Below are 23706 nucleotides of genomic sequence, written 5' to 3'. Positions count from 1 at the left end.
GTGAACTGGCCCTGGTGAGTGAAGGATGAGGAAGGGGGCGAAGAGCCGGGGTAGGGCCTGAGCAGAGGCTGCTGCGGGGCTGCCTGTGAGTGCGGGGACCCGCCAGGTTCCCAGGCCGCCCTCTGTAACTGAAGATCATTGATTTTACGGGAAACCGTGTTTACAGACAGAGTGCTGATCGACCTGCCGAGTTGACTTCTGCCTCCTTAAGTAAGAACTACCTTTTTCTTATTGACTGGCTGATAAACAGAGCGAGAGGGACGGGCGGGAGAGTGGTGGACGGCCCGAGGCCCTTGAGCTGAAGGACTGGGAAGCATAAGCGGTTTCTTCATCTCTGCGTTCTGGTCCCCCCTTGTCCACCCCGTCCCCTCATTCCCAGGGACCGGTGGGGAAGTCCTGGCCTGGCCCCGCCTGGCCCCCCTGGCCGTACAGGGACAGAGAGGGGAGTTGGCAGTCCGGTGGAGCAGAGGGTGAATCAGACTTGAATGATGTGCACCCTCCAAGGACCATGTGCAATGTGCGGACTCTGGCCTGTGGCAGGGTTGAGAGTGCTCCTCCCAGCGCCCTGGTGAAGGCGATTCTGCTGCTCCCTGATCCACACTTTGCTCAGCGAGGCTGTGAAAGGTCCTGCCTGCCATGGCCCTGCATGGACAGCAAGCCCAGGGCCGGCAGCTTCAACCTCAGAGTGGGATCCTTCTCTCCCGTGGATGCCTGGCTGGGCTGTCGGTCCCTGCGCATAAAGAGTCTCCCACGTGTCCCTCCAGGGGCCAGTGTCACCACCCAGGGGGTCGTCTGTCTTTCAGGGGTGGCCACAGTGTCATTCTTGACATTTGCTTGGAAATAGGAAACAAACTTAGGTGAGTTTTCAAAAGTCCCAACCCCTTAAGTGGGTGAGTTGGGGAGGAGGAGGAGGAGAAGGAGGAGGAGGAGGAGGAAGAGAACAGCAAGAAAAGCCCACCAATTAATTGGTAAATGCTGGCAGGTTTCGCTGGCCCAGCCCCGGCTGGAGAGGAGATTGGCTTTGCTGTCGATACACAAGTCCCTGGTGAAGCATCAAAGCTGTTCTCCTTTATCAATCGTGGCCTCCCCTTCCCGCATGTTCCTGTAACTTACCAAGCATTTATGACATCGATTTTACAATCGGGCTGTTAACCCTCCCGCCCCTTCAGGCCTGCCAACCTTTCTGGCCTGAGCTGTCAATCAGGCGCATCTTAAGAAGAGCCACCCGGATTCTCACCTGTGTGCCAGCTAAGCCTGGCGGGGAAGTCCCATCCATCTGCTGTTCGGTTTGGTTCAGTGTAGTTATCTTAGCTTGAAATCAATGTGTCTGTTCTCAGGCACACAGAGCTTTGTCATCACGGAGTTTGAGGTTATGAACGGAGAGGTGGGGAGTGTGTGTGCATGTGTGCTTTAAACAAAACATGGCACATTCTTCCAAAAAGTTCTTTCTCCCAAGGCTTCTGGGAAACCTGCCTTCCCCATCTTTTCCCGAGGGGGAGCTGTTGGCTCACTGTGCAGTCAAGAATCAAGAAATGAAAAGAGAATGGGAAGATGAGGGTTTGGGGGGTGGGGTGGGACCAAACCCAGCCAAAACCTTCATCTGCTGGGTATGAATGAGATGGTGGGTGGAGAAGCAGCCAAGTGTTCTCCAGGCAGGAGGTGCCGGGCGGTGGGGGAGGGGGGGCTTGCCTGGGATTTGCAGACTGGGCTCTGAGTTGCTGTAGGAGCAGCACTGGGTGGAAGAAATGCTCTGTGATGTCCTTGCCACAGGAGCAGAGCAGCAGCGGGTGATCCGATGCCCCCCTCTCCAGGGACGTGTGGTCTCAGAGGGCAAATTCAGCTCAGTGGCACTTTGGAGTCGGAAACGGAAAAGCCCCAGGGCTGAAGGACAGCTGCTTGGGTAGCAACTAATAACGGAGAGGCAGGTGGGAACGGGGGCTGGCCGAGCCCAGCTGCCGTCTCGGTTTGCTGCTAAGATCCTTGACAGCAGACAGCACCCAGCCAGTGGTGACGGGGCTCCCTCCAGACGGGGTGACATCCATGCTGCCGGAGGGGGCGTCGGCCCACTGCGCCCCAGAGGTTCTTCCTAGAAACATCACGCGCATGTTCGCATCTACACGTTCTCCGTCTGGAGCCAGCTGAGTCACAAGCAAGGCTGCTGTAGGGGTGGGGGCGGAGAAGGGAACTCGGGATCCGCCTCTGTCTCACAGTGTTGGGCGGCAGGGGCACGTTTTAAGGATTTGCCCCTCGGTTTTCCTGCTTGTAAAACGGGACAGTGCTCCCCAGACCTCGGGCTTTTCTCTGAATTTTCCAAACTAGAACCTTGGTCAGTAAAAGCAGCAGCAGCAACTTCTCCTCCAAGTCAGTGAGCATGTCCTTGCACAGTTGGCCTTTCCTGTTCTGGGGGTGCAAAACCTCCCTCCTCTCGTCTGTCCCTCCCCTGCTCCCCGGCCCACAGGCAGCTGGGACAGCCTGGGGCGGCTTGGGGCTGGCTGCCTGTGTGTGGTAGGGCCGCCCTCCTGTGTCCTCGGCGGGGCCCTCCTCCGCCTTGGCCGGCGCTCAGTCCTGGTGCTAACAATGTGCTTGCAAAGAACGGAAATCCAGACTGGTCTCCAGGGTAGAGCAGCCGACACGCTGAAGACTAAGAGGGATTCTCCTGATGCCCCTGCCTGTGCTCCTGCCCCTGCCACGTCCCCCGCCGTGACCCCAGCCATGATGCCCGGGGGCCACTGGCCCTCTGTGCGTCGGACGGCATGGGGCCAGCGCTGGGGTCCCTGCCGCCCCCCGCGGTCTCCGTTGTGGGTGTGAACAGAAGCTGTTAGAGTGCTCTGTGCGGGACCTTAGCCTCGGCCCTCCTAACCTCTTTCCTTTCTCTCTCTCTTCCCCCTCTCCCTCTTCCCCCCTTGCCTCCGCCCTTCAGGTCCGATCCGTACTGGGTGCAATGAAAGCTCCACGCAGGCCTTACCATGGAAGGCTGTGACTCGCCCGTCGTCTCGGGGAAGGACAATGGGTGCGGGATCCCTCAGCACCAGCAATGGACTGAACTCAACAGCACCCACCTCCCCGACCAACCCAGTAGCATGGAGCAGTCCACAAGCGAGAGCCACGGGCCCCTGGACAGCCTGAGGGCCCCCTTCAATGAGCGCCTGGGGGAGAGCACCTCGGCCGGGCCCCCCGCCGAGCCCGCGGGCAAGGAGGTCAGCTGCAACGCGTGCGCGGCCTCCTTCGCCAGCCTGCAGACCTACATGGAGCACCACTGCCCCAGCGCGCGGCCCCCGCGGCCCCTGAGGGAGGAGAGTGGGAGCGACAGCAGCGAGGAGGGGGACGAGGAGAGCGACGTGGAGAACCTGGCTGGGGAGATCGTCTACCAGCCCGACGGCTCGGCCTACATCGTGGAGAGCCTGAGCCAGCTGACCCAGAGCGGGCCTCTCCCCTCGCTCTTTCTGAACTCCCTCCCCGGGGCGGGGGGCAAGCAGGGGGACCCTTCCTGTGCGGCACCCGTCTACCCGCAGATCATCAACACTTTCCACATAGCCTCATCCTTCGGGAAGTGGTTCGAGGGCCCAGACCCGGCTTTCCCGAATACCTCAGCCCTGGCGGGGCTCAGCCCCGTCCTGCACAGCTTCCGCGTGTTTGACGTGCGACACAAAAGCAACAAGGATTACCTGAACAGCGACGGCTCTGCCAAAAGCTCCTGCGTATCCAAAGATGTTCCCAACAATGTGGACCTGTCCAAGTTCGATGGCTTCGTGCTCTACGGCAAGCGGAAGCCCATCCTGATGTGTTTCCTGTGCAAGCTCTCCTTCGGCTACGTCCGCTCCTTCGTGACCCACGCGGTGCACGACCATCGAATGACCCTGAGTGAAGACGAGCGGAAGATTCTTAGCAATAAGAACATCTCCGCTATCATCCAAGGGATCGGCAAAGACAAGGAACCCCTTGTAAGTTTCCTGGAACCAAAAAACAAAAACTTTCAGCACCCTTTAGTTTCCACAGCTAACCTCATAGGTCCCGGACACAGTTTTTATGGTAAATTTAGTGGCATTCGGATGGAAGGGGAGGAGGCGCTCCCAGCCGGCTCTGCCGCCGGCCCCGAGCAGCCCCCGGCTGGCATCTTGACCCCCAGCACCCTCTTGAACCTTGGCGGGCTCACCAGCTCGGTCCTGAAGACCCCCATTACCTCAGTCCCCCTGGGGCCTCTGGCCTCCAGTCCGACCAAATCCCCGGAGGGCAAGGACCCCGGGGCGGCAGAAGGAGAGAAGCAGGAAGGGGGCGACCCGGACTGCTTCTCCGAGAAGGCAGGGCCAGCCGAGGAGGAGGTGGAGGAGGAAGAGGAGGAGGAAGAGGCGGAAGAGGAGGAGGACGAGGAAGAGGAGGAGGAGGAGGAGGAGGAAGACGAGGGTTGCAAAGAACTCTTTCCCAGCGAGTTGGACGAGGAACTGGAGGACAGGCCCCATGACGAGTCCGGGGCCGCGGCAGGTAGCAGCAAGAAGGACCTGGCTCTCTCAAACCAAAGCATTTCTAACTCCCCCTTAATGCCTAACGTGCTCCAGACACTGTCGAGGGGCGCAGCTTCTACTAGTTCTAATTCCGCTTCTTCCTTTGTTGTCTTCGATGGTGCGAACAGGAGGAATCGTTTAAGCTTTAACAGTGAGGGCGTCAGGGCCAATGTGGCAGAGGGCGGCAGGAGGCTGGACTTCGCCGACGAAAGTGCCAATAAAGACAATGCCACAGCACCAGAACCAAATGAAAGCCCCGAGGGGGACGACGGGGGCTTCGTCCCCCATCACCAGCACGCGGGCTCCCTCTGCGAGCTTGGGGTGGGGGAGTGCCCCTCGGGGAGCGGCGTGGAGTGCCCCAAGTGCGACACGGTCCTGGGCTCCTCCCGCTCGCTGGGCGGCCACATGACCATGATGCATTCTCGTAACTCGTGCAAGACCCTCAAGTGCCCCAAGTGCAACTGGCACTACAAGTACCAGCAGACGCTGGAGGCACACATGAAGGAGAAGCACCCGGAGCCGGGGGGCTCCTGCGTCTACTGCAAAAGTGGGCAGCCCCACCCCCGGTTGGCCCGAGGCGAGAGCTACACGTGTGGTTACAAGCCTTTCCGCTGCGAGGTGTGTAACTACTCCACCACGACCAAAGGCAACCTCAGCATTCACATGCAGTCCGACAAGCATCTCAACAACATGCAGAACCTGCAGAACGGCGGCGGCGAGCAGGTCTTCAGCCACTCGGCCGGGGCCGCGGCGGCGGCGGCGGCAGCAGCGGCCGCAGCGGCCAACATCGGCAGCTCCTGCGGGGCCCCCTCACCCACCAAACCAAAAACCAAACCCACCTGGCGGTGCGAGGTGTGTGACTACGAGACCAACGTGGCCAGGAACCTGCGCATCCACATGACCAGCGAGAAGCACATGCACAACATGATGCTGCTGCAGCAGAACATGACGCAGGTCCAGCACAGCCGCCACCTGGGCCTGGGCAGCCTGCCCTCGCCCGCCGAGGCCGAGCTGTACCAGTACTACCTGGCCCAGAACATGAGCCTGCCCAACCTGAAGATGGACAGCGCCACCTCGGACGCCCCCTTCATGATGAGTGGGTTCCCGCTGGACCCCTCCGCGCCCATGGCCGCCGTGACGCCGGCTCTAGGTGAGGCTGACTCCGTGTTTGTCTGTTCTGTGCTGTGCCTGGAACGGGGAGGGGGGAGACACTGAGAATAAGTCCAGGTCCCGTGGATTCGGTTGATTTTTTTTTTCTTTTGTATCAGCTTGAGAGTCTAACAGTCAATACTTTTTCTCAAGAATCCCTTGAACCCTGTGTGCATAGGGAAAGTCGTATGCACTGAACAGAGACGTGACCCCACTCCAGTTCCGCAGGCCAGGATTAAAATTTAAGTGTTTCCTCTGCTTTTTTGGCTTCTGGTCAACCTTCCTTTCTGTTCCCATTCTCTCTTTCTCTGTCTCTGTCTCAATTTGAAAAATCACCACAATTATCCAAAACTTTTGGATTCCATTAAATATTTATTGAAACTTACAGGAAACTGTAGCTGGAGTTTTAAATAGGAACAGTCATCTCCATAAGAGGAACGCGGGACGGGGGCGCACTTTACTCAGATAACCAGAGGCTGGCTCTGAGCCGAGCGAGAGCCGCCCAGATAGGGTTCCGCCGCCCCCCCCCCCCCCCCCCCCCCCCCGTGTGTTCCCTCAGGTCTCGGGGAGAGAGGCGTGTTCCTCTCCTTCCTTATTTTGCATGTGTTTTTGGCAGTTAGTATACTTGTGAATTAAATGGCCCTGGGGCACACTAAGGACTGGTGTGATGCATGAAAATGAATGAATTCTGAAACTGTACATCAAAGAAAGCTAAGTTTTAACGTCAGGGAGATCCCGGTTGATGGAGCCTTTGTTGCCATGAAGAACAACCCAGGTCTTCCTGGCTTCATGGGTCGAGCGTGGGATCCGAGGGTAGTACTTGGTGCCGGAAACCACGACTTGTTACGTACAGAGAATCATGACCACTTTTGGGGAGAGCTTCTTACAGCAAGAAAATGTACGAATCAGTTTCATGAGGAGTGGTTGGGCCACTCCTGCCCCTGCCACCGGTGCCCCGGGCAGGCAAGGCCTGGTCTCCATCCCCTGACCGGCTAACCACTCGGGACCAGCGGCGGTGGCCCGAATTAGGCAGCATCCCCTCCCCGGCACTGGGATAAGTTGTTCTTGGCACCAGAATGTCAGCAAGTACCTTTATCCTGGCATGGTTTAGGTCAGCGCCAGGGGCCAAACCTCACCGGTCGGAATGTCTTTATGTGCATGGTGTTTTCGTGCTAATTGCTGCTGATGAGTTACATTTCATAACAGTTAATTTGTTTTTCCGGCTATGCATTTAAATTTGAGACCTTGCTGCTTTGATCTCTTTTCTGTTTTGGAACATTGACCTGATGATCCTTTATTACCAAGTGGTTGGAAGAAGCCTCCCTGGCTGGTTAATCGTGGATGCAGAGGGATAAGCTGTCTTATTGGTCCCCAGAGTAAACCACAGGGATGCCCATGAAGGGATGGCATCAGCACTCTAAGACTTTTTTTTTAAGCCTGTGGGAATTGGGGTTTTCTAGTCTGGAGATTTAAAATCTTGAGGAGGCAGATCTTGGAGTAAATCAAATATAATGTAGGTGGAATGAAGACACAGAAAATGGATGGGTTCATACTGAGCCGAAGTGAGATCTTTTTAATTACCTTGAAAACCAGTAATTCTGACGTAGGCTTACATGGAGAGGTAGAGAAATGTTTTGCCTTTACACCAAGTGTCTGAGTCCCTGGGGGCATTCATGCATTGTGGGCATATGGCAGATGCCAAAGAAATAGAAGAATGAATCTCTGTGCTCTGGACATACATTGATGATCTGCATTTTATTTCTTAAAGAGAAGAGAGCTCTCCCTTTTAAGGACCTAAGCCCGGCCAGCCAAGAAGGGCCCCTGAATTTCCAGTGGCTCCGCTTGTCAGCTGAGGTGCATCTCTGCAACCTCCTGCGTCTGCCTTCGGGCCACAGCAGCTGGTCAAGATCAGACAAGAGCCACACATGCTTTGTGCTAACACCTGAGTGGGTGCAGGTACCACAGGGCATGTCCAAAGGACTTGCAGATTAAGTTTTGGGACCTCAGTAGACACGGATATATACAAATGAGAAGAATCCTCTCTTTTGGTTCTCTCTGCAGCTCCACTGACGTTTCTGCAGGCCATTCGAGGGAAGGCCGTAGGTTATTAGATATTCCTGGGCTCTGCAGGGGGAAATTGTTTTTGGTGAAACCCACTCCGGCTTGCAAGGTTATTCTCATACTTCCTTTGCCAGAACCTTCTCTGTGGTGATTTCAAACATGCTGATCTGGGATGCTTGCTCTCTAGGGGCCTTTAAGGAAAGGGTCGGCACCGTTGGTCTGGGCTGGTGGGATTTGCCACCGTTTGCAGACAAGGTATAGAACTGAGGCCATCTCAGTATCCTTCCAAACAGCCCCTTCCACTCTGAAGTTGAGCACAGCACTGGGAAGCCGGGAGCTCGTGTTGGGTCCCTGTGCTCCCCAAGTAGCCAGCCAGCCACAGGCCACCTGCATGGGGTTTCCAGGTTCTCTGCTGCTGCCGTTGAGTCTAGAAGGTATCTTTTCCCACAGTGTGCCTCTGATGATGTGCTGATGGGCAGGCTCTTGTGCCTGGATGTAAATTTCCATGTTGAAGTCAGGTGCGTGTGGGGAGGGGGCGGCCATTCCTTTCCAAGACCCTCTATCCAGCGTGGCTCCAAAGTCAGCGCCTGCTAAGTTCTCCCTTACTGGGCCTCTCCTCCTAATCCCTGTGAATTAGGGCAGGTTCTACTTTTCGGGCCTGAATTAGTTCCTGCCAGCGCTATGGATGGGTAGGATTCTAAGCCGTGGGTTTGTTTCTCCAAGGTTTCGTGCTCCAGTCAGTCCCCCTCAGCTCATGGCTTCTCTGCTTCTGTCTTGGATTTGCATTTCGTTTTAAGAGCTTGGAGTGGGAATAGGGACTTTCTCCTCCGTGTGTCCGAGGACTTCTCATTTTCACGCAAGCATCCAACAAGTGACAGTCGAATTCCTCCTTAGAGCGATGTTGATTAGCCGAGGTTACATTTAAAAAGTGCTGCTTCCGGTGGTTGGCATCAGAAACAAATATGTGCTTGCTCCTCGCCTCCGGCTCCGGCAGTTTCCGCTTCCACTGAACACCGCGTACATTTCATGGATGCTGCTTGGTCGCGGTCCCCAGGAGGGGGCAGAGCTCTTAGGCTTTTTTCCTCCTCTTTTTCTCTCTTGTCCTGAAAAGAATGTCTTCGTGATGGCACCTCTCACCAGGGGAGAGGGCAAGAGAGGAGACAAGCAGAAAGCTCCCGGTGCAGACTTTGGTGGCTTGCGAGGCTGTCCACGGGCTTCAGACGCAGCCGGGCTGCTGCGTAGAGCCCGCACTGATCTTCCGCTGGAGGTGCCCCGAGTAGTGTACATTTAAAAAACCATTTAAAAATATATGTAACGTCTTTTCTTTGATTAACCACTAGCTTGGGTTCTAATCAGTCATTAAAAGAAAAATAACCTCAGCCCGACCACATGTAAAAGGTCAAGTTTAAATATCAGTTGGGGAGAGGCAGAGGCGGCCATAGCTCACGTGTGCACATGTTCAGGGCAGAGGCAGAAAATAGGAGCCCGGTGCCCAGCGTCATGCTTGACTGTACACGTCCGAGGAACGGAGGGAAGGCTGCTCTCCGCCAGCCTTTCTCGTGACACGAATAAGAGCATGCAGCATCACTTTGCTGCTGGTAAGTGAGAGCCGCTCCCTGGTTTATGCAGGGCAGTGATGGACCAAAAAAGCACAGGGGTGGGGAGGGAAGAGCTGAGCTTTCTCAGGCCCCCCCCTTTTTTTTTGGAGGCGGAGTGGATGGAGACTGTGAGCTGACCTTTGCATTTCACTGCTGATCCCACATCCACTTTCCAGTTCACTTCCCAGACCTCCTCACCCTTGCCTGGCACAGCGGACGTGTGGGCATCTGTGGAGGGACTTTCTGGAGGCTCAGCGAGGAGAAGGCTGGCCCTGCCCTAAAGAGGAAGCCCCCCGTGGGGACACTGGCCAGCATGTGGTTCTGTCCGAGGCTGACTTATGGCAAAGGAGAATGTGCCATTAGACCTCCCTTTCACGCAGCGTGGGGCTCAGAAAGGGAAAAGATGGCACTTCCTGGGGGGGGGGGGGGGGAGCTGGCACCATTGACAGGCAGGTCGGATATTGGTCAGTGGGATGTGATAAGATCTTTCCCGAAATCTCAGATTTAGACCTGCACTGTCCAATACTAGCCACGTGTGGCCACTTACATTTAAATCAATTAAGAGTAAATTAAAATGTCAGTTTCTCCGTTGCACGTTACCCATATTTCAAGTGTTCAGTAGCTACCTGTGGTCAGTGACGGCCACGTTGGACGGTGCAGATACAGACGTTTCCACCTTCGCCCAAAGTTCTCCTGGATGGCGCTGCGTCAGATGAGGTCTGATTCGCCATAAAGACTTGGTGGTACAGATTACAGCTGTAACTCATTTCCAACTTTGCAGGTTCTGAAGTTTCAGAACCTATTATGTCCAGTGAATGATGCTTATATCTATCTTTCCTTGGATCTAAGCGAGGGGCTAAGTGGAAATTTTCCAAAGATTATGGTTCCTGCCTCTTTCTAGGTGTTCTTCTCCAAAGGAACACAAAAGCACCCATAAAGCCTTTCACAGATTTTAGAAAGATCCGAGTGCATGAAGGTGATTTGTGTGTGTGTGTGTGTGTGTGTGTGTGGTTTTTCCAGTTAGTAGCACCTTGCAGCACTTGAAATGTGATCTTTTTTCTGCTTGAACCCAGGTGGCGGGGAGCGGAGGGCAGGGAGGTGCCCGGGTACGGCTGCAGCTGTGAGCCTGCCGCTCATTCTCCTCTCCTCTCCTTCCCCACAGTGGGCGGTGAGATCCCCCTCGACATGCGGCTCGGGGGCGGGCAGCTGGTGTCGGAGGAGCTGATGAACCTGGGCGAGAGCTTCATCCAGACCAACGACCCGTCGCTGAAGCTCTTCCAGTGCGCCGTGTGCAACAAGTTCACCACGGACAACCTGGACCTGCTGGGGCTGCACATGAACGTGGAGCGCAGCCTCCCCGAGGACGAGTGGAAGGCCGTGATGGGGGACTCGTACCAGTGCAAGCTCTGCCGCTACAACACGCAGCTCAAGGCCAACTTCCAGCTGCACTGCAAGACGGACAAGCACGTGCAGAAGTACCAGCTGGTGGCCCACATCAAGGAGGGCGGCAAAGCCAACGAGTGGCGGCTCAAGTGCGTGGCCATCGGCAACCCCGTCCACCTCAAGTGCAACGCCTGCGACTACTACACCAACAGCCTGGAGAAGCTGCGGCTGCACACGGTCAACTCCAGGCACGAGGCCAGCCTGAAGCTGTATAAGGTAAGGCCCGGGCTGTCTCGGGGAGCAGTGGGTCAGGTCGGCTCCCTGGGAGATGGGCGAAGGTGGGTGACCCGGTGCGGGAAGGGGCGCTAACATCCACTTCCTCGCGCAGCTGCAGCGGGTGGCAGGCATCAGCTGGTACATGAGGGTTCTCTCCGTGGGGTGCCCCGTTTTAGAGGGGCAGGTTTTGTTTGCCGGAGCCCAATCCTATCACTGTGTTCCCCTTGCCCTTCGATTGTCTCTACAGTTGACTATCCTTCCTTCTTCACAGTTACCATTTCCCAAGTCCTGGCTTTTGTGCACTTTTGTGCGCCTGGGTTTCCCCCTCCCCCACGAGCTTTCGCTCCCCTTGTCCATCCCATCTCATCGCTCCCTTTAAAAAAAAAAAATCTCTCCTGGATATTCTTTGGGTGCTGTGTACGTTTGTTCATTCGTTTGTTTGTTCACTCAGCAGATACACACCTACTGTATACCAGGCACTGTTCTGGGTACGTGCCTGCATCCATGCACAAAACAGACAAAAATCCCTGCCCTCCCCCAGGAAATGCGTGCTACACACCATGAATAAGTTAGACAGGAGGCTAGATGGGGAGATGCTACGGGGGAAACAGGGGTCAGGCAAGGGGGCTCCTTTGTTCTTTCCCTCGGTCTCCCCCAATCCTCCTTTCTCTTCCGTGTATTTTTATTCCCTTTTCCAGGCTTCTCCCATCTTCCTCCTCTTGTTCTGTCCCCTCTCCCCTTCCTTCATTCCTCCTTCCTGCTCCTTCAACCCCTCCCTGACCCCTCCCGGCTATCTCTCCGCCCATAGACTGTAAGGAGGAGCTGGTGTTCAGATACTGTAAATAGTCCTCTCACTCGCAGGGCAGAATTGCTCCAGACGCTTCTATTGATTTTCACTGGACTTAAAGCCTCACCTTTTTCTCTAATCATCCCGTAATGGCTTTAGTATGAACAGTCAGGTACAAATCGCCATAAATCTGCCCAGCCTTCCTCCGCAGACCATCCACGCCCTCACTCCCTCTTCCCCTTTCCTCCCGTATTGTCAGTCTCTCCTTTTTCCTTTCACATGGGGTCTCACGTCTCTGGGCCAAGAAGGGTCGAGTTTTTGCTGACCCTGAGCTGCCGTCATCCCCTTGCGATTTTCAGTAGAGACTCTGTTGAGGAAGACTTCCGACCCTCCCCACACGGTCCCTGGGACACTGATGACTGGAACGAGTTTTGTAGTTGCTCATTCTCAGGCTGGCGAGAGGCCTGTGTAGCATTGGGTGAGAACCCATTTTAGGGAGAGGAGGAGAAAGCAGGAGTGAGGCAGTGGGAATAGCATGTTCTGGAGTGACAGCTGACTCCGGCATGGAGGGGCTCCACTGGTGCCATGGGGAAGGCCTGGACACCACGTAGCCAGCCCCCTTGTCCTGAGTGATCAAGAACCTCGCTGGGTGGCTTAGTGCTGTGCCACCTTGGAAATAAAAGGCTCTTTGTGGTGAGTTGAAATTGGAGGTCTTAACTGGCCACAGGGTGGTGCCGATGTGGTCAAGAAAACCTGATGGAAAAACCAGTGGAAAAAAGTTTCCAAAGGACCCCACTGAGCAAATCAGTACAAAGGACTCGGTGTGGCCACGGAAGGCTGTGTGCAACTTTGATGAAGGTCGTTCAGAGGTGGCATGAAGCCAGTCTCCTCCATCCAAGGGAAAAATTGCTCTTCAAATTATAAAATGTGCACAGTGGTGATTAACTCCACGCTCCGTCCTCCAGTAAGAGTGTACCAGGCCCTCGGCTTTGCTTCCAGAGGGCCGGGGGCCGGGAGGGTTTGCTGAGAACATCCCCTCGAGTCACCCCGAGAGTCGGGTTTGAGGCGGTTTGCCGGGTGGATGTGAGTGAAACAGTGTGTGTGTCTCCATCCTCCTCCCTGGCCTTTTTTTTTCATTAAAAATTTTTTTTAATATATTTTTATTGATTCCAGAGAGGAAGAGAGAAAGAGAGAAACATCAGTGATGAGAGAGAATCATCATCGATCAGCTGCCTCCTGTACACCTTATACTGGCAATCGAGCCTGCAACCTGGACATGTGCCCTGACTGGGAATCGAACTGTGACCTTCTGGTTCATAGGTCGATGCTCAACCACTGAGCCACGCCAGCTGGGCCATCTTTTTCTTTTTCTTTTTCCTTTTTTAAAAGGGCAGTGCAGGTGGAGGGGCCATAGGTTTTGGGATGCAGGATGGCACATGGGAACCAGCGCCTGAAGGAGAGGTGCCCCAGCAGTGCGATTGGCTGGCACACACTGGGCATGACCAGCCCCTACACTCGGGGCAGAATTCCCTGTGTCATCAGTCTGGTGTCGTTCGTCCTCGCTTGCAGGGCTCTGCGGTGGGGGTGGGGCGCTCTCCCGCCCACTTGGGGCTGCCACAGGGACAGGCCTGTCATTGCAGCATCTTCACCTGGCCGTTCCGTCCCCCAGTGAGACGAAGACAAACTTCCCCTGCCACCGAGGGGCTCCCTCTCCCAGGGTCCCGGGGCTCCGGGGTGGGGACTGGAGGTGGTTTGAGAGCGAGTTTTTCTCTCGGCCCTGGTGTGGCCTGTAGTAAATGGAGATTGATTGCATGTTATTTTTCCTCTTGCTAATGTAATCCATTAGCCCAGCACATGCATAATCAGTTTAGTGCACAGTTAACTGGATGTAATCGAGTTCTTTACTGTCTGCTAGAGAAACAGCTCCAGATGCTCCTGACCGGGGAGGGCGCCCCGCTTCTCGTGCAGCCCTCCTGGCTCACCCCTTCCCAGTCCCCACCCCACCCCACCCCACTTGCCTGGCAAATTATTCATTATCGGTCAGGGAGACTCCCTGGCTTGCTTTCTGCTGCACCTACTCAAGTGGCCGTGATGGATGGGACTTCCTGATAGGCCTCCCACCCTCTCTTTCAACTGAGGCTTTTATTCCCTCCTCTTCCTTTTTCATGTGGAGGAGAGAGCAGCGGTCTCGGGAGATGCAAGCGGAGGCGTGGCTTTCCGGCTTGTCATTTGACCTCACTCCGGTCCAGAGTCACTTCTCCGGGTGTCCTAAACGCCGGAACACAGGTTGCTGTTCTAGGACTGAACTGCCTGAAAATGTGAGAGAATTTCTAATCCAGACACGAGAGAGAGTTGGACTCATCTGCAAAAACACCAACAAACAAACAAAAACCCCAGAACCGAGTGATACGATCTCTGTTGCCTGGAATTGTCTAGTTTTGATTATTGTGTGAGAGCAGTTTTTAAATGGAGATTGATGTTCAATGAGTTCTCCCTCCCTGCCTCCTGGGAGTGTAGGGGCCCAGACAGCGGACGGACAGTGTGTCCTTTTCTCTGAACTGCAAGCTCACTTTTGTGGAGAGCTCACGATTGAGTGCCTGGCCTGAGTTTTGTGTGACTCTGGCCCAGCCCCTAGTGGTCTCCTTTCCGGATCCTCACACCGGAACATGGGACATCGCGATGGATCAGAACAGCAGGCAGGCCAGCCGCCCCTGTCCAGCTTAGCGGCTGGCTCTTGGTTTCTCTCTACAGTGATTCAGCTGAGCCTGAGTGGAAGGGTGCCATGGGAAAGGTGCTGGTCTCCCAGTAGGGCTGCGGTTCTGGAGCACGAATCATGCACCTTTCTGCTGCTTCACCGTGTGCGTGTGGGACCTGCACCCTCCCTGCCACGGAGGTGTGGGTGCCCTCATTTATCTGAAACAGGGGAGCGGCAGATACAGCAGCCTCCCCCTCACCCCTCCCCCCGTATTCACTGGGGATGCTCGTTCCAAGACCCCCAGTGGTCGCCCGAATACACAAAGTTTTTTCCTATACATACATACCTACAATGCAGTTTAACTTATTAAATTAGGCATAGTAAGAGATTAACAACCACTAATACTAAAAGAGAGCAATTAAAACAGTATGCTGTGCTAGGAGATGGATATGGCACTAAGTAAGGGTCACTCGAACACAAGCCCTGTGATGCCAGAGCGGCTGATCTGATGGCCAAGCCGAAGGGACTAACGGGTGGGGAGCGTATACAGCGAGGATGTGCCGGACAGGACAGAGGGATGATTCACATCCCAGACCGGCTGGAGGAGATGATGTGGGATTTCATCACCCTACTCAGCACAGCGTGCAGTTTAGAACTCATGGATTATTTCTGGAATTGTGCATTTAATAATTCTGGACTGCGGTGGGCTGTAGCAAACTGAAACTGCGGACAAGGGGGGACCGCCGTGCTGACAGACACCTGCCCCTTGCTCCATGCTTAGCCGAGACCCCGAGTCCTGTGTGCGGCTCCGGGGCCAGTGGGAGCTCTCCCGTGCTCATCTGGACGCCGCTGCTGCGCGGCGTCCCTGGTGAGCCGTCTGAGACGCGCCCTGTTTGCTGCTGGGGGGGAGGGTGCAGAGAGGGCAGGTGGCGATCAGTGCACACCTGCCAACTATTAGAATCTGGTTTCCACTTTGATGTTTTTCTTCACCTGAGAGTCATTGGAATGGAAATCCATCAACTTGAGCAGATAGATTAAGACCCCACCAGAATCTATTACTCAAACAGTTCCCAGCTGAAGTTCCTTTGATTGGGCCAAGCCCGAAGGTTTCATATTAATCTTAAATTAGACACAAAGACGGTTGTCTACCACCGAGTTGGGTCTGGGCCCCATGTGGGCTGCCTTGGGCCAGCGAGGCGAACAGACGGCGAGATGCCAACTCGACTGGGCTTAAAAGTAGGAGTAGGGCACTGACTGACGGAAAAACACACCCAGACTTTCACTTCTGCCGTCCCGTTAGGGTGACGCAAGGCCAGGGAAGGCAGGAAGAGCCCCTTGGTCAGACTCTGCATTACTCTAGATCAGGAGTCCTCAAACTTTTTAAACAGGGGGCCAGTTCACTGTCCCTCAGACCGTTGGAGGGCCGGACTATAGTTTTAAAAAAAACTATGAACAAATTCCTATGCACACTGCACATATCTTATTTTGAAGTAAAAAAAAACAAAACGGGAACAAATACAATATTTGTATTTGCATGTGGCCCGCGGGCCGTAGTTTGAGGACCCCTGCTCTACAATCTGTCTTCTCCGTTCTTTCCCTGACGGGTAAGAAACTTGTTGGCGTTCACGCCCCAAGCAGGGCCATAGACTCACTATAGGCTGCATGGACATATTGCAGAATATAGACGTCAGATATTTGGTTTGCAGTCTGCATCCCTCATGCTCCTGTCTGGGAGCAGGGAGGCTGGGTTGGGGTCTTAGGAAGACAGCTGCATGGTTCATGCCCAGAGGTTGTGACTGGTGGCTTTGTTTGGTTTGGAAAGAAAGTGTATAAATCCTCCGGCGAGCCTCCCGCCCTCCTGGTCCTCTCCGCCCTGGCGTGGCCGGTGTTGGAAGCGCTGGTGTGAGTGTCATCTGGTTCACATCGTCATTCTGGAACCAGTTTCCTCAGTCCTTGTTTTCTCATTAGGATGACTTTTTTTTTAAGTGCATACTTCTGCCTTCTTCTCCTCCTACCTTGATGCCTTCAACCAAAAATGAAAGGAAGGGAATGTTTTCGTGTGGTTGATTTAGAAGGTGTGAAAGGCCAGATGTTTGGGTAAATTTCGGCACATTTAGCCTTCATGCCCTCCGTCTCCTGGAGCAGCTGTGGGTCTGAAGTTCATTTCCCCCACTTAATGGCTGGCCTTACGGAGGTGGGGCCCCTGCAGCTGGGCTGGGAGGCTGCACATGGGTCCCCGGGTCATGGCGGGGGAGCCCCGGTTAGCTCAGGCAGGGTTTCTGGCCACAGTTAACGTGAGGGGGACTCTGGGGAGATGGAAAGATATTTTTTTAGAGAGAGCGCCCCTGCCATGAGAAAGTTCATCCATTACTGCTATGGTGACCATGGCCATCCTGTCGTCAGGGTGTGCAGTGCAAGGCTGGCTCCACACTGCAGAGATGCCCTGCCCTCACCTCCATCCAGAACCATCCCACCCACCTTCATCTGCATCCCCCCAATGGGTCCTGTTTTTGTCAACACATTCATTCTGCCCACTGGCTTTAAGCACAAACTTTTTGGCTCTACATTTCTGACACCACACAATGGAACTGAAATCTTACTCGATGTGCCTGTTTTTTAAAAGTCCAGGGCTGTATATGCCACCTGTGGAAAAACTAGTTTTACAACCATTAACCATAACACTTTTCTCATTTTTCCAAAAGCTTTTGGTATTTTTGTTTACTCTGTTATTTTTGTGAATTTCTTTTTTGTGTGTGGATGGTAAAGGTAAGCCCCTGTGAAAATACTGTGTTCTTAATTATTTCTTATGAGACTAGCATAATACGTTACCACAAATGTAAGCTAATAATAAAATGTGTATTTCTTATTTTTAGGGTAAAAATAATTAGTATGTGTAATATATGTTCACTGGAGAACATTTGAACAATCCAGGAAGAGAAAATAAATATTAGCCTAATCTTATGATACATATATTTTTTAAAAATATGTTTTTATTAGGTTGAGAGAGAGGGAAGGAGACAGAAAAACATCGATGTGAGAGAGAAACATGGATTAGCTGCCCCCTTCCCCCCCACCAACCCAGATCCAGGGATTGAACCCAGAATCTGGGCATTTGCCCTGATGGGGAATCAAACTGGCAACCTCCTGGTGCATGGGATGACACCCAACCAACTGAGCCACACCAGCCAGAACATACAACATATTTTTATTTCCTTCTTTTCGTATAACTTAGGCATTTTACAAAATTGGACCTGAGCCCTTTCTGATATCTTTAAAAGTATTTTTCAATAATTTTTTTAAATGGAATTTTTTTTCTACTCTCCTCTATTTTCCAGAAGCAAATCAGTGTTCTATTTAAAGTATATCCTTCTTTTTCTGTGTTTACACTGATATAAATGTGTATGTATGATTATGTACATATACACACTGTTCACTTAAAAACCTTTATAGACACACTAGAGGCCCGGTGCACGAAAAGTCATGCACTTGGGGGGAGGGCGTCCCTCAGTCCCGCCTGCACCCTCTCGCAGTCCGGGAGCCCTCGGGGGATGTCTGACTGACGGCTTAGGAGGCGACTGGTGGGCCGATCAGGCACCGGCAGCGAGCAGCCGGCCCTGCTGCTGACAGTCGCCGCCGCCCCCTGGTTGCTGTCCCCTCCCTCTGCCTGCTGGCACCCGCCTTGGCTGGCCTGGTGCCACCTACTCACTGCCCCACCCCCGCCGACCTGTCATCCCGCCATTTGGTTGACTTGCATATTAGGCTTTTATTATACAGGATGCTCTTGGCTTGTTCTTTTCATATAACTTTTAATCATGAACATCATTTCAGGTCAGCACGTATAGATCTAGTTCACTTTTTTGTGGTTACATAGTATTCCATTTATTAACTGTCCTGAAAACTTAGCAGAAATCCTCATTCCTCTGCTACAGGTTTACCAAACATTGTCAGGTCTCCAGTTTAGAACTTTCTTTAAATGAATAGTATTTTAGAAAAAATGAAGTTGATCCCATTAAAAAACAAGAAGAAACAAACAGTACAAGACAAACTAGCCTTTGATGTGTTTAGGCTGTTTCCAGTGTTTTGCTGTAGGGACCAAGTGTGCACAGGCATCTCTCCACCTGGGCTGTCCCGAGAAGCGGGCTCGCTGGGCTCCAGGTGCAGTAGCAGTAGTTACTCTACTTCTTACTGGCTCTTCAGAAAGAAGGTGACCACCCCTCTCCCACCATCCCCATTCGATGACCCTTGAACCCGCACACGTGCCCAGCACGATGTTATTTTTCTGTTTTCTTCATCCCAGAACAGCTGGTCTAACTTGGGTCTCTAGAGATCAGGTTTGGTGAACATTTTTTCTTGTGTTTATTGGCCATTTGTGTTTCTGTAGCGGCTCTCCTGCTCGTGGCCTTTGCCCTTCATTTTTCTTGGTTTGTCCCTTTGTCCCTTCACCTGGTTGATTTCCGAGGGCTCTTGGTTCCTCTCGGCCACCCATCCCCATTGTGCTGCGTCTATCACTCAGCTTATGGTGCATTTTAACATACAGAAACTTTTCACTTGTGTGAAGTCCAATCTGTTATGCTTCTAACTTTTCTCTTTTCTCAGGGAAGCTTTTTTTTTTCTAAATCATAAAATAATAAAAGTGACAGCTAACACCCAGGCAGTGTTTATTACAAGCCAGATACTGTTATCCTGGCTTCCCATGTATTAACTTGATTTCATCTTCTGTTAATAAGCCTATATTCAGATGGGGAAACTGAGGCATAAGCTAGTGAGTGTTGTTGGAGTCAGGGCTCAAAACTAGGCGATGGGCATTACTTGATCAATATCTTCCTCAGTATTGCCCGCAGCCCCAGCTGTGTCTTTAACCCGAGAGGAGTGGCCATTGTGGGGGCGCTCTAGGGCTCCTGTTTTGAGTATTGTGTGACTTAGAGCTGCATTCTCTTTCAAATTGGATGGTTGATTGTCCAATAATTCCTTCAGTAGCCATCCTCTCTCGCTGATGTGAAAAGCCACGCTTATGGTGCCCGGTTCTCTAAAGCTAGTAGGGCGCCTCTTGAACAGTCCAGGCACACCGCGTTGTTTGCCGAAAGCACCCAGGAGCAAGAAGAAGGGACAGAGAGACTCAGTTCCCCTTCCCAGGCGTGTGGAGTCTTGGGGATGACATGTCCTCCTCTCACCCTTCCCTGTTCCTCTCCAGCATGCTCCCCAGGGCGGGATTTCTAGGATTAATTCCCTTCCTCCAATTCACTGGGACGAAGGCGGCTCTAGGAGAGACGGGCTTGGGAAAGGGACCGAGTTTCTTATTGTCCCTTAATGGAGACTGTGGGTCTCATGCATATTCTCTCTCTCTCAAAGGCCAGGGAACAAATACTAAAAGTCCTAAATGTTCCCTTATCTGAAGTTCTTACTCGGGTAGCGTGAGATGACGTGGCTGCGCCTGTGTATTTTCAGTGTGAGTGGTTTGCAGGCCCGGGTGGCAGGTCGGCTCCTCTGGATGCCAAAGAAGCTGTTTCGCGGCCCCTGACTCGGGCGGAGGAGCAAGGAGATCTAATCTCAGAAATTCTAAGAACTGCCGCTTTGTCCAAGTCCTTGGAAGCCTCCCCAACCCCAAATCCTCACGCTAAAAGCCCTAGATCTTCTGGTGACAGAAAAATCTCAAACTGTCAGTCGCCTGCAGCCCACCCCCACGCAGAGGATAAGCCCCACAGTGGAATTCCCGGCACGGATGCCACCTGCTGTCTCAGGGGTGGTCCGCGACCCTCGGCGGAGTTTCACCGCCATCACTCCGACGCCCCCACATTCCAGAGGAGCCCCATGTGTCACAGTTGTGCCAGGCAAACCCGAGCTGGCAGCAGAAGGGTGCCATAGAGCAGGGCCAGGGCAGGAACCCCGTGTCCAGCCCTTTGAATATGCCCAGGACTCAGACTGAAAGGACTTGATAGAAAAGGGGTGTATTTGCCCAGATGGAGTCCCAACAGGTGTGTCTGGTGTTCTGTTTTGAAAGGGAAATTGTGAGGGAATAATTAAGCAGAAACCTTGTCAGGAAAAGGCAGACATTTTACATAATTACATAACACACCCGAACCATGTTCTTTATTCTGTTTTCAACAACTTGAAAGTATAAACACTATTGAAGGGTAGGGTGGGAAAAGCTGTTACTATGAAACCATTTTGGTGGTACGAACTGGGCCTTTTATACTTTGACATTTGATAATGTCAGGTTTCCAGCACTTAAAAACAAAAACAAAAACAATCAGGATATAGGACGAAAGTTAAAGACAGCCCGGCTGGCATAACTCAGTGGTTGAGCATGGACCCATGAACCAGGGGGTCCCAGTTCGATTTCCGGTCAGGGCACATGCCCGGGTTGCAGGCTCCTAGTAGGGGGCGTGCAGGAGGTAGCCGATCAATGATTCTCTCTCATCATTGATGTTTCTATCTCCCTCTTCCTTCCTCTCTGAAATCAATAAAAAATATTTTTAAAAAATCTTTAAGGACAGAAAACCTATTGCTCACAGAAATGCCGGAGGTTATTAACACCAGCCACCCCGGGTGGTGATCCGAGGGCACTAGAAACAGCCAGTTGGAGGCCTCTGGGCAGGGTCAGCACATTCAGCAAATAAAAACATGGAATACCCAATTAAATTTCAATTTCAGATCAACAACAAATAGTTTTTTATTACAAGCATGTACCCTAAAATATCATTACGGCATCTCCTTATCTGGAATCCATATTTAACCAGGATCCTGTCATTGTGCCTGGCATGACCCCACCCCTGGACAGGGAGAAAGTCTCTCGGTGTCCCGCCAGCAGCCTCACGAGACAGGTGGCTTCCTAGTTGGTAAAACTTCCTTTTTTTCCCAGTGGTTCCCAACAAAAGAGGAAAATTACAAACGCCTCCAATGATGATTTCCAATTTTTGTTATTTATAGAAAACTGTCATATCAGATTTTCACATTTTCTACATTAAATAAAGTGCTTTTCCTATAATGAAATCTGAAATTTTCTCCAGAGCTATTTGCTAAAATTTGCTTTTCAGTCATTTTCCCCATTATTTCCTTTGATTGAAGTGCCTTCCAGCCACGCGGTTCAGGACGCCCCGTGGAGCCGACTGCCGCTTCGCCAGGTGTGTCCCCGCTCAGCTCACATGCGGCTCCTGGGCTCCGCCTGTAGCTGCCGCTCACGTGCAGGTGACGGAAATTCCAGCACTTGAGCTGGCTGTTGTGCAGGGAAGGCCCCAAGTGTCCACCACCTGCAGGACGCTAGTAGGAACGCGGAGAGAAGATTCGAATTGGACTAATCATCAGGAATGATCAGGGAACTTCCTCCAGGGCCTGCGTCCTCATCCTGTAAATAGCAAACTGGTGAGAAGGTCAGAAATGTTTATCTACTGCGAGTGTTTGATTTGTAACCTGTTAATTAGCAGGGCAGGCTCCCAGGCCCCGGATGGGGGCCTCCAAAGTATATCCATGGTCTTAGGTCAACAGTTGTAACCACCGTTGGTCCGCCGGGGCGGCCCGTGGATTGGATTTGTGGACGGAGTTTCACATCCATGTGCCGGCCTGTTGCGTCTTTCTCCCTCTCGGCTCTTTCTGGTGACCGGCTGGTTCCTGAGGGTTGTTGGGCCTTTGTAACCACTTTTGGGCTGATGTCTGGACTTCCTGAGTGGCCTGTTACACTAGGTCGTCCTTGCTTTCCCGTCTCTGGGAACAAGGCAGAGGTATGGCCCCAGGGACCGGCAGGTCTGCGCTGGGCAGCGTCCCTGCACCTGTCTCCTCACCCGCTCTCCTGCTACTGGTTTGGACCCCAGCACGTAGGAGAGTGTTCCCTGGCATGGTCTCTGGGACACACATTCCTGGGAGAGGAAGGGATTTCTCCCCCTGGTTCAGCACCACTCGCCAGGTGCTGACTCCATGTAGACTTGGGCTCATGTGTCCGTAACGTGTCATTTGAACAGCTGGTCTGCGTGGGGCACCCCGGCTCGCCTCCAGCGCAGGAGTCGCCGAGCCGAGGTGGATCCAGAGTCATCTCCCCCCTTCGTGGTGCTTCACGTTTCCGTTTTCCCCTCCTGCCACCCCCTCTCTTGTTTTCAAAAATCATTAAAGATGAAGGAGCTTGGGGAGCATTCCTAGTCCTTCCCTACAGCCAGGCCAAGAGGCGCAGGTCCCGGGGCTGTTCCGTGTCCGAGACGTGAGTCAGCGCGCGGCTCCGCAGCCAGCTGTGGTGTGGAAGCGCCGTGGGAGCGATTTGGCTGGAGGCGTCTGCTTGTGTGTGTTTGTTCGCTTTCTGGTTCTCAGATTAGGTTCTGACCATTTTTACTATTTTTCTTTTGCTCAGACTGGGTTCCCATTAGTGGTGGCCACAGCTGCCAGCATAGAAGAGCAAACAGTTTCTCCAGGGACCAGAATTCTGTGCTTCGTCCAGTCGTTCTGTGTCCAGCATTGAATCCGTATCTCATTCTCCATCTCTGTTCTCTCGCGGTAATTCCTGCCTCTGAGCCTTCGGTGCTTGAGTTCATCGGAGGTCCAGACTCGGGCATCTGCTGGTTTGTTCTGAGCCGGCGGGTTCTCCAGTCAAGCTTCTGGGGATGACTTTTCCTTTCCGATGCTCTCGGTCCCAGAGGACCGCCCCCCTCCCCCCAAAGTCCCCCGATGCTGCTTCTGCATTCTGACCGTCTCCCACAAACACTGCCACAGGCCTCCCTTCTCTGCCTGGCCTGACCTCTTTTCCTCTTGGAGGTGGCACTTGGAATAAAGTCTCACCTGGGGAAGTCTCAGGCAGCGGGACAAAGCCCCGCTCCGCCGGGGAGCCTAATTACACAGCTAATTAATCCAACAGATGTCATTGTAAGTGCTCATTTCTCCGTAATTTGGATGCACGCATCCCACATTGCTGAGAGAGGCTTTGGGCCTATTGCATAACGTCTTTTTTATCGGACTTTAAAGACTAGCATGTTTCCTGGTCAGTCTTCTCATGCTCTAGCGAGACATTTATTCTAGTTTTCCAGAAAGATCTCTTCTGCTTCAGCAGCTGCAGATGGCATCGCTGTCCTGGGTGCTTGTCACACCACTTGCACCGAGCTGGTCTCTGTGTCTTGCGTTAGTTTGTTGCTCCAACTGGTTTGTGAGCCTCTTCAGTACATGGGCTGCCGTAGCCTCGGAGGGATCGCTCAGGAGTTCAGCGCCAGACAGGTGGACGCCAGCACAGGGTCACCAGCTTTCCCCTTCACCTTCTCTTTTCCTGAAGCAGGTTTGTTTGTGACG

At 53.1% G+C, this 23706-nt stretch overlaps 1 protein-coding gene across 4 annotated transcripts in view; it reads left to right on the top strand.

Moving 5' to 3' along the window:
• Positions 1–23706, top strand: part of ZFHX3 (zinc finger homeobox 3) — a 253984-nt gene that overhangs the window by 96579 nt on the left and 133699 nt on the right. For all 4 annotated transcript variants that reach the window (XR_011468919.1, XR_011468920.1, XM_070398745.1 and 1 more), the window contains exons 2-3: positions 2921–5649; positions 10470–10966. Coding sequence is in view for 2 of the 4 variants with exons in the window: in XM_070398745.1 (XP_070254846.1) it covers positions 2967–5649; positions 10470–10966 (3180 nt within the window). In the remaining 2 variants the exon portion in view is untranslated. The remainder of the gene's footprint in view (positions 1–2920; positions 5650–10469; positions 10967–23706) is intronic.

The sequence above is a fragment of the Myotis yumanensis genome, unplaced genomic scaffold (assembly GCF_028538775.1).
Source record: "Myotis yumanensis isolate MYYU_CA2020_CCGP unplaced genomic scaffold, mMyoYum1.0.hap1 SCAF_18, whole genome shotgun sequence".
NCBI classification, from domain to species: Eukaryota; Metazoa; Chordata; class Mammalia; order Chiroptera; family Vespertilionidae; genus Myotis; species Myotis yumanensis.
Note: the sequence above shows the minus strand (reverse complement) of the source record. Positions and strands in the feature narration are given on the sequence as shown.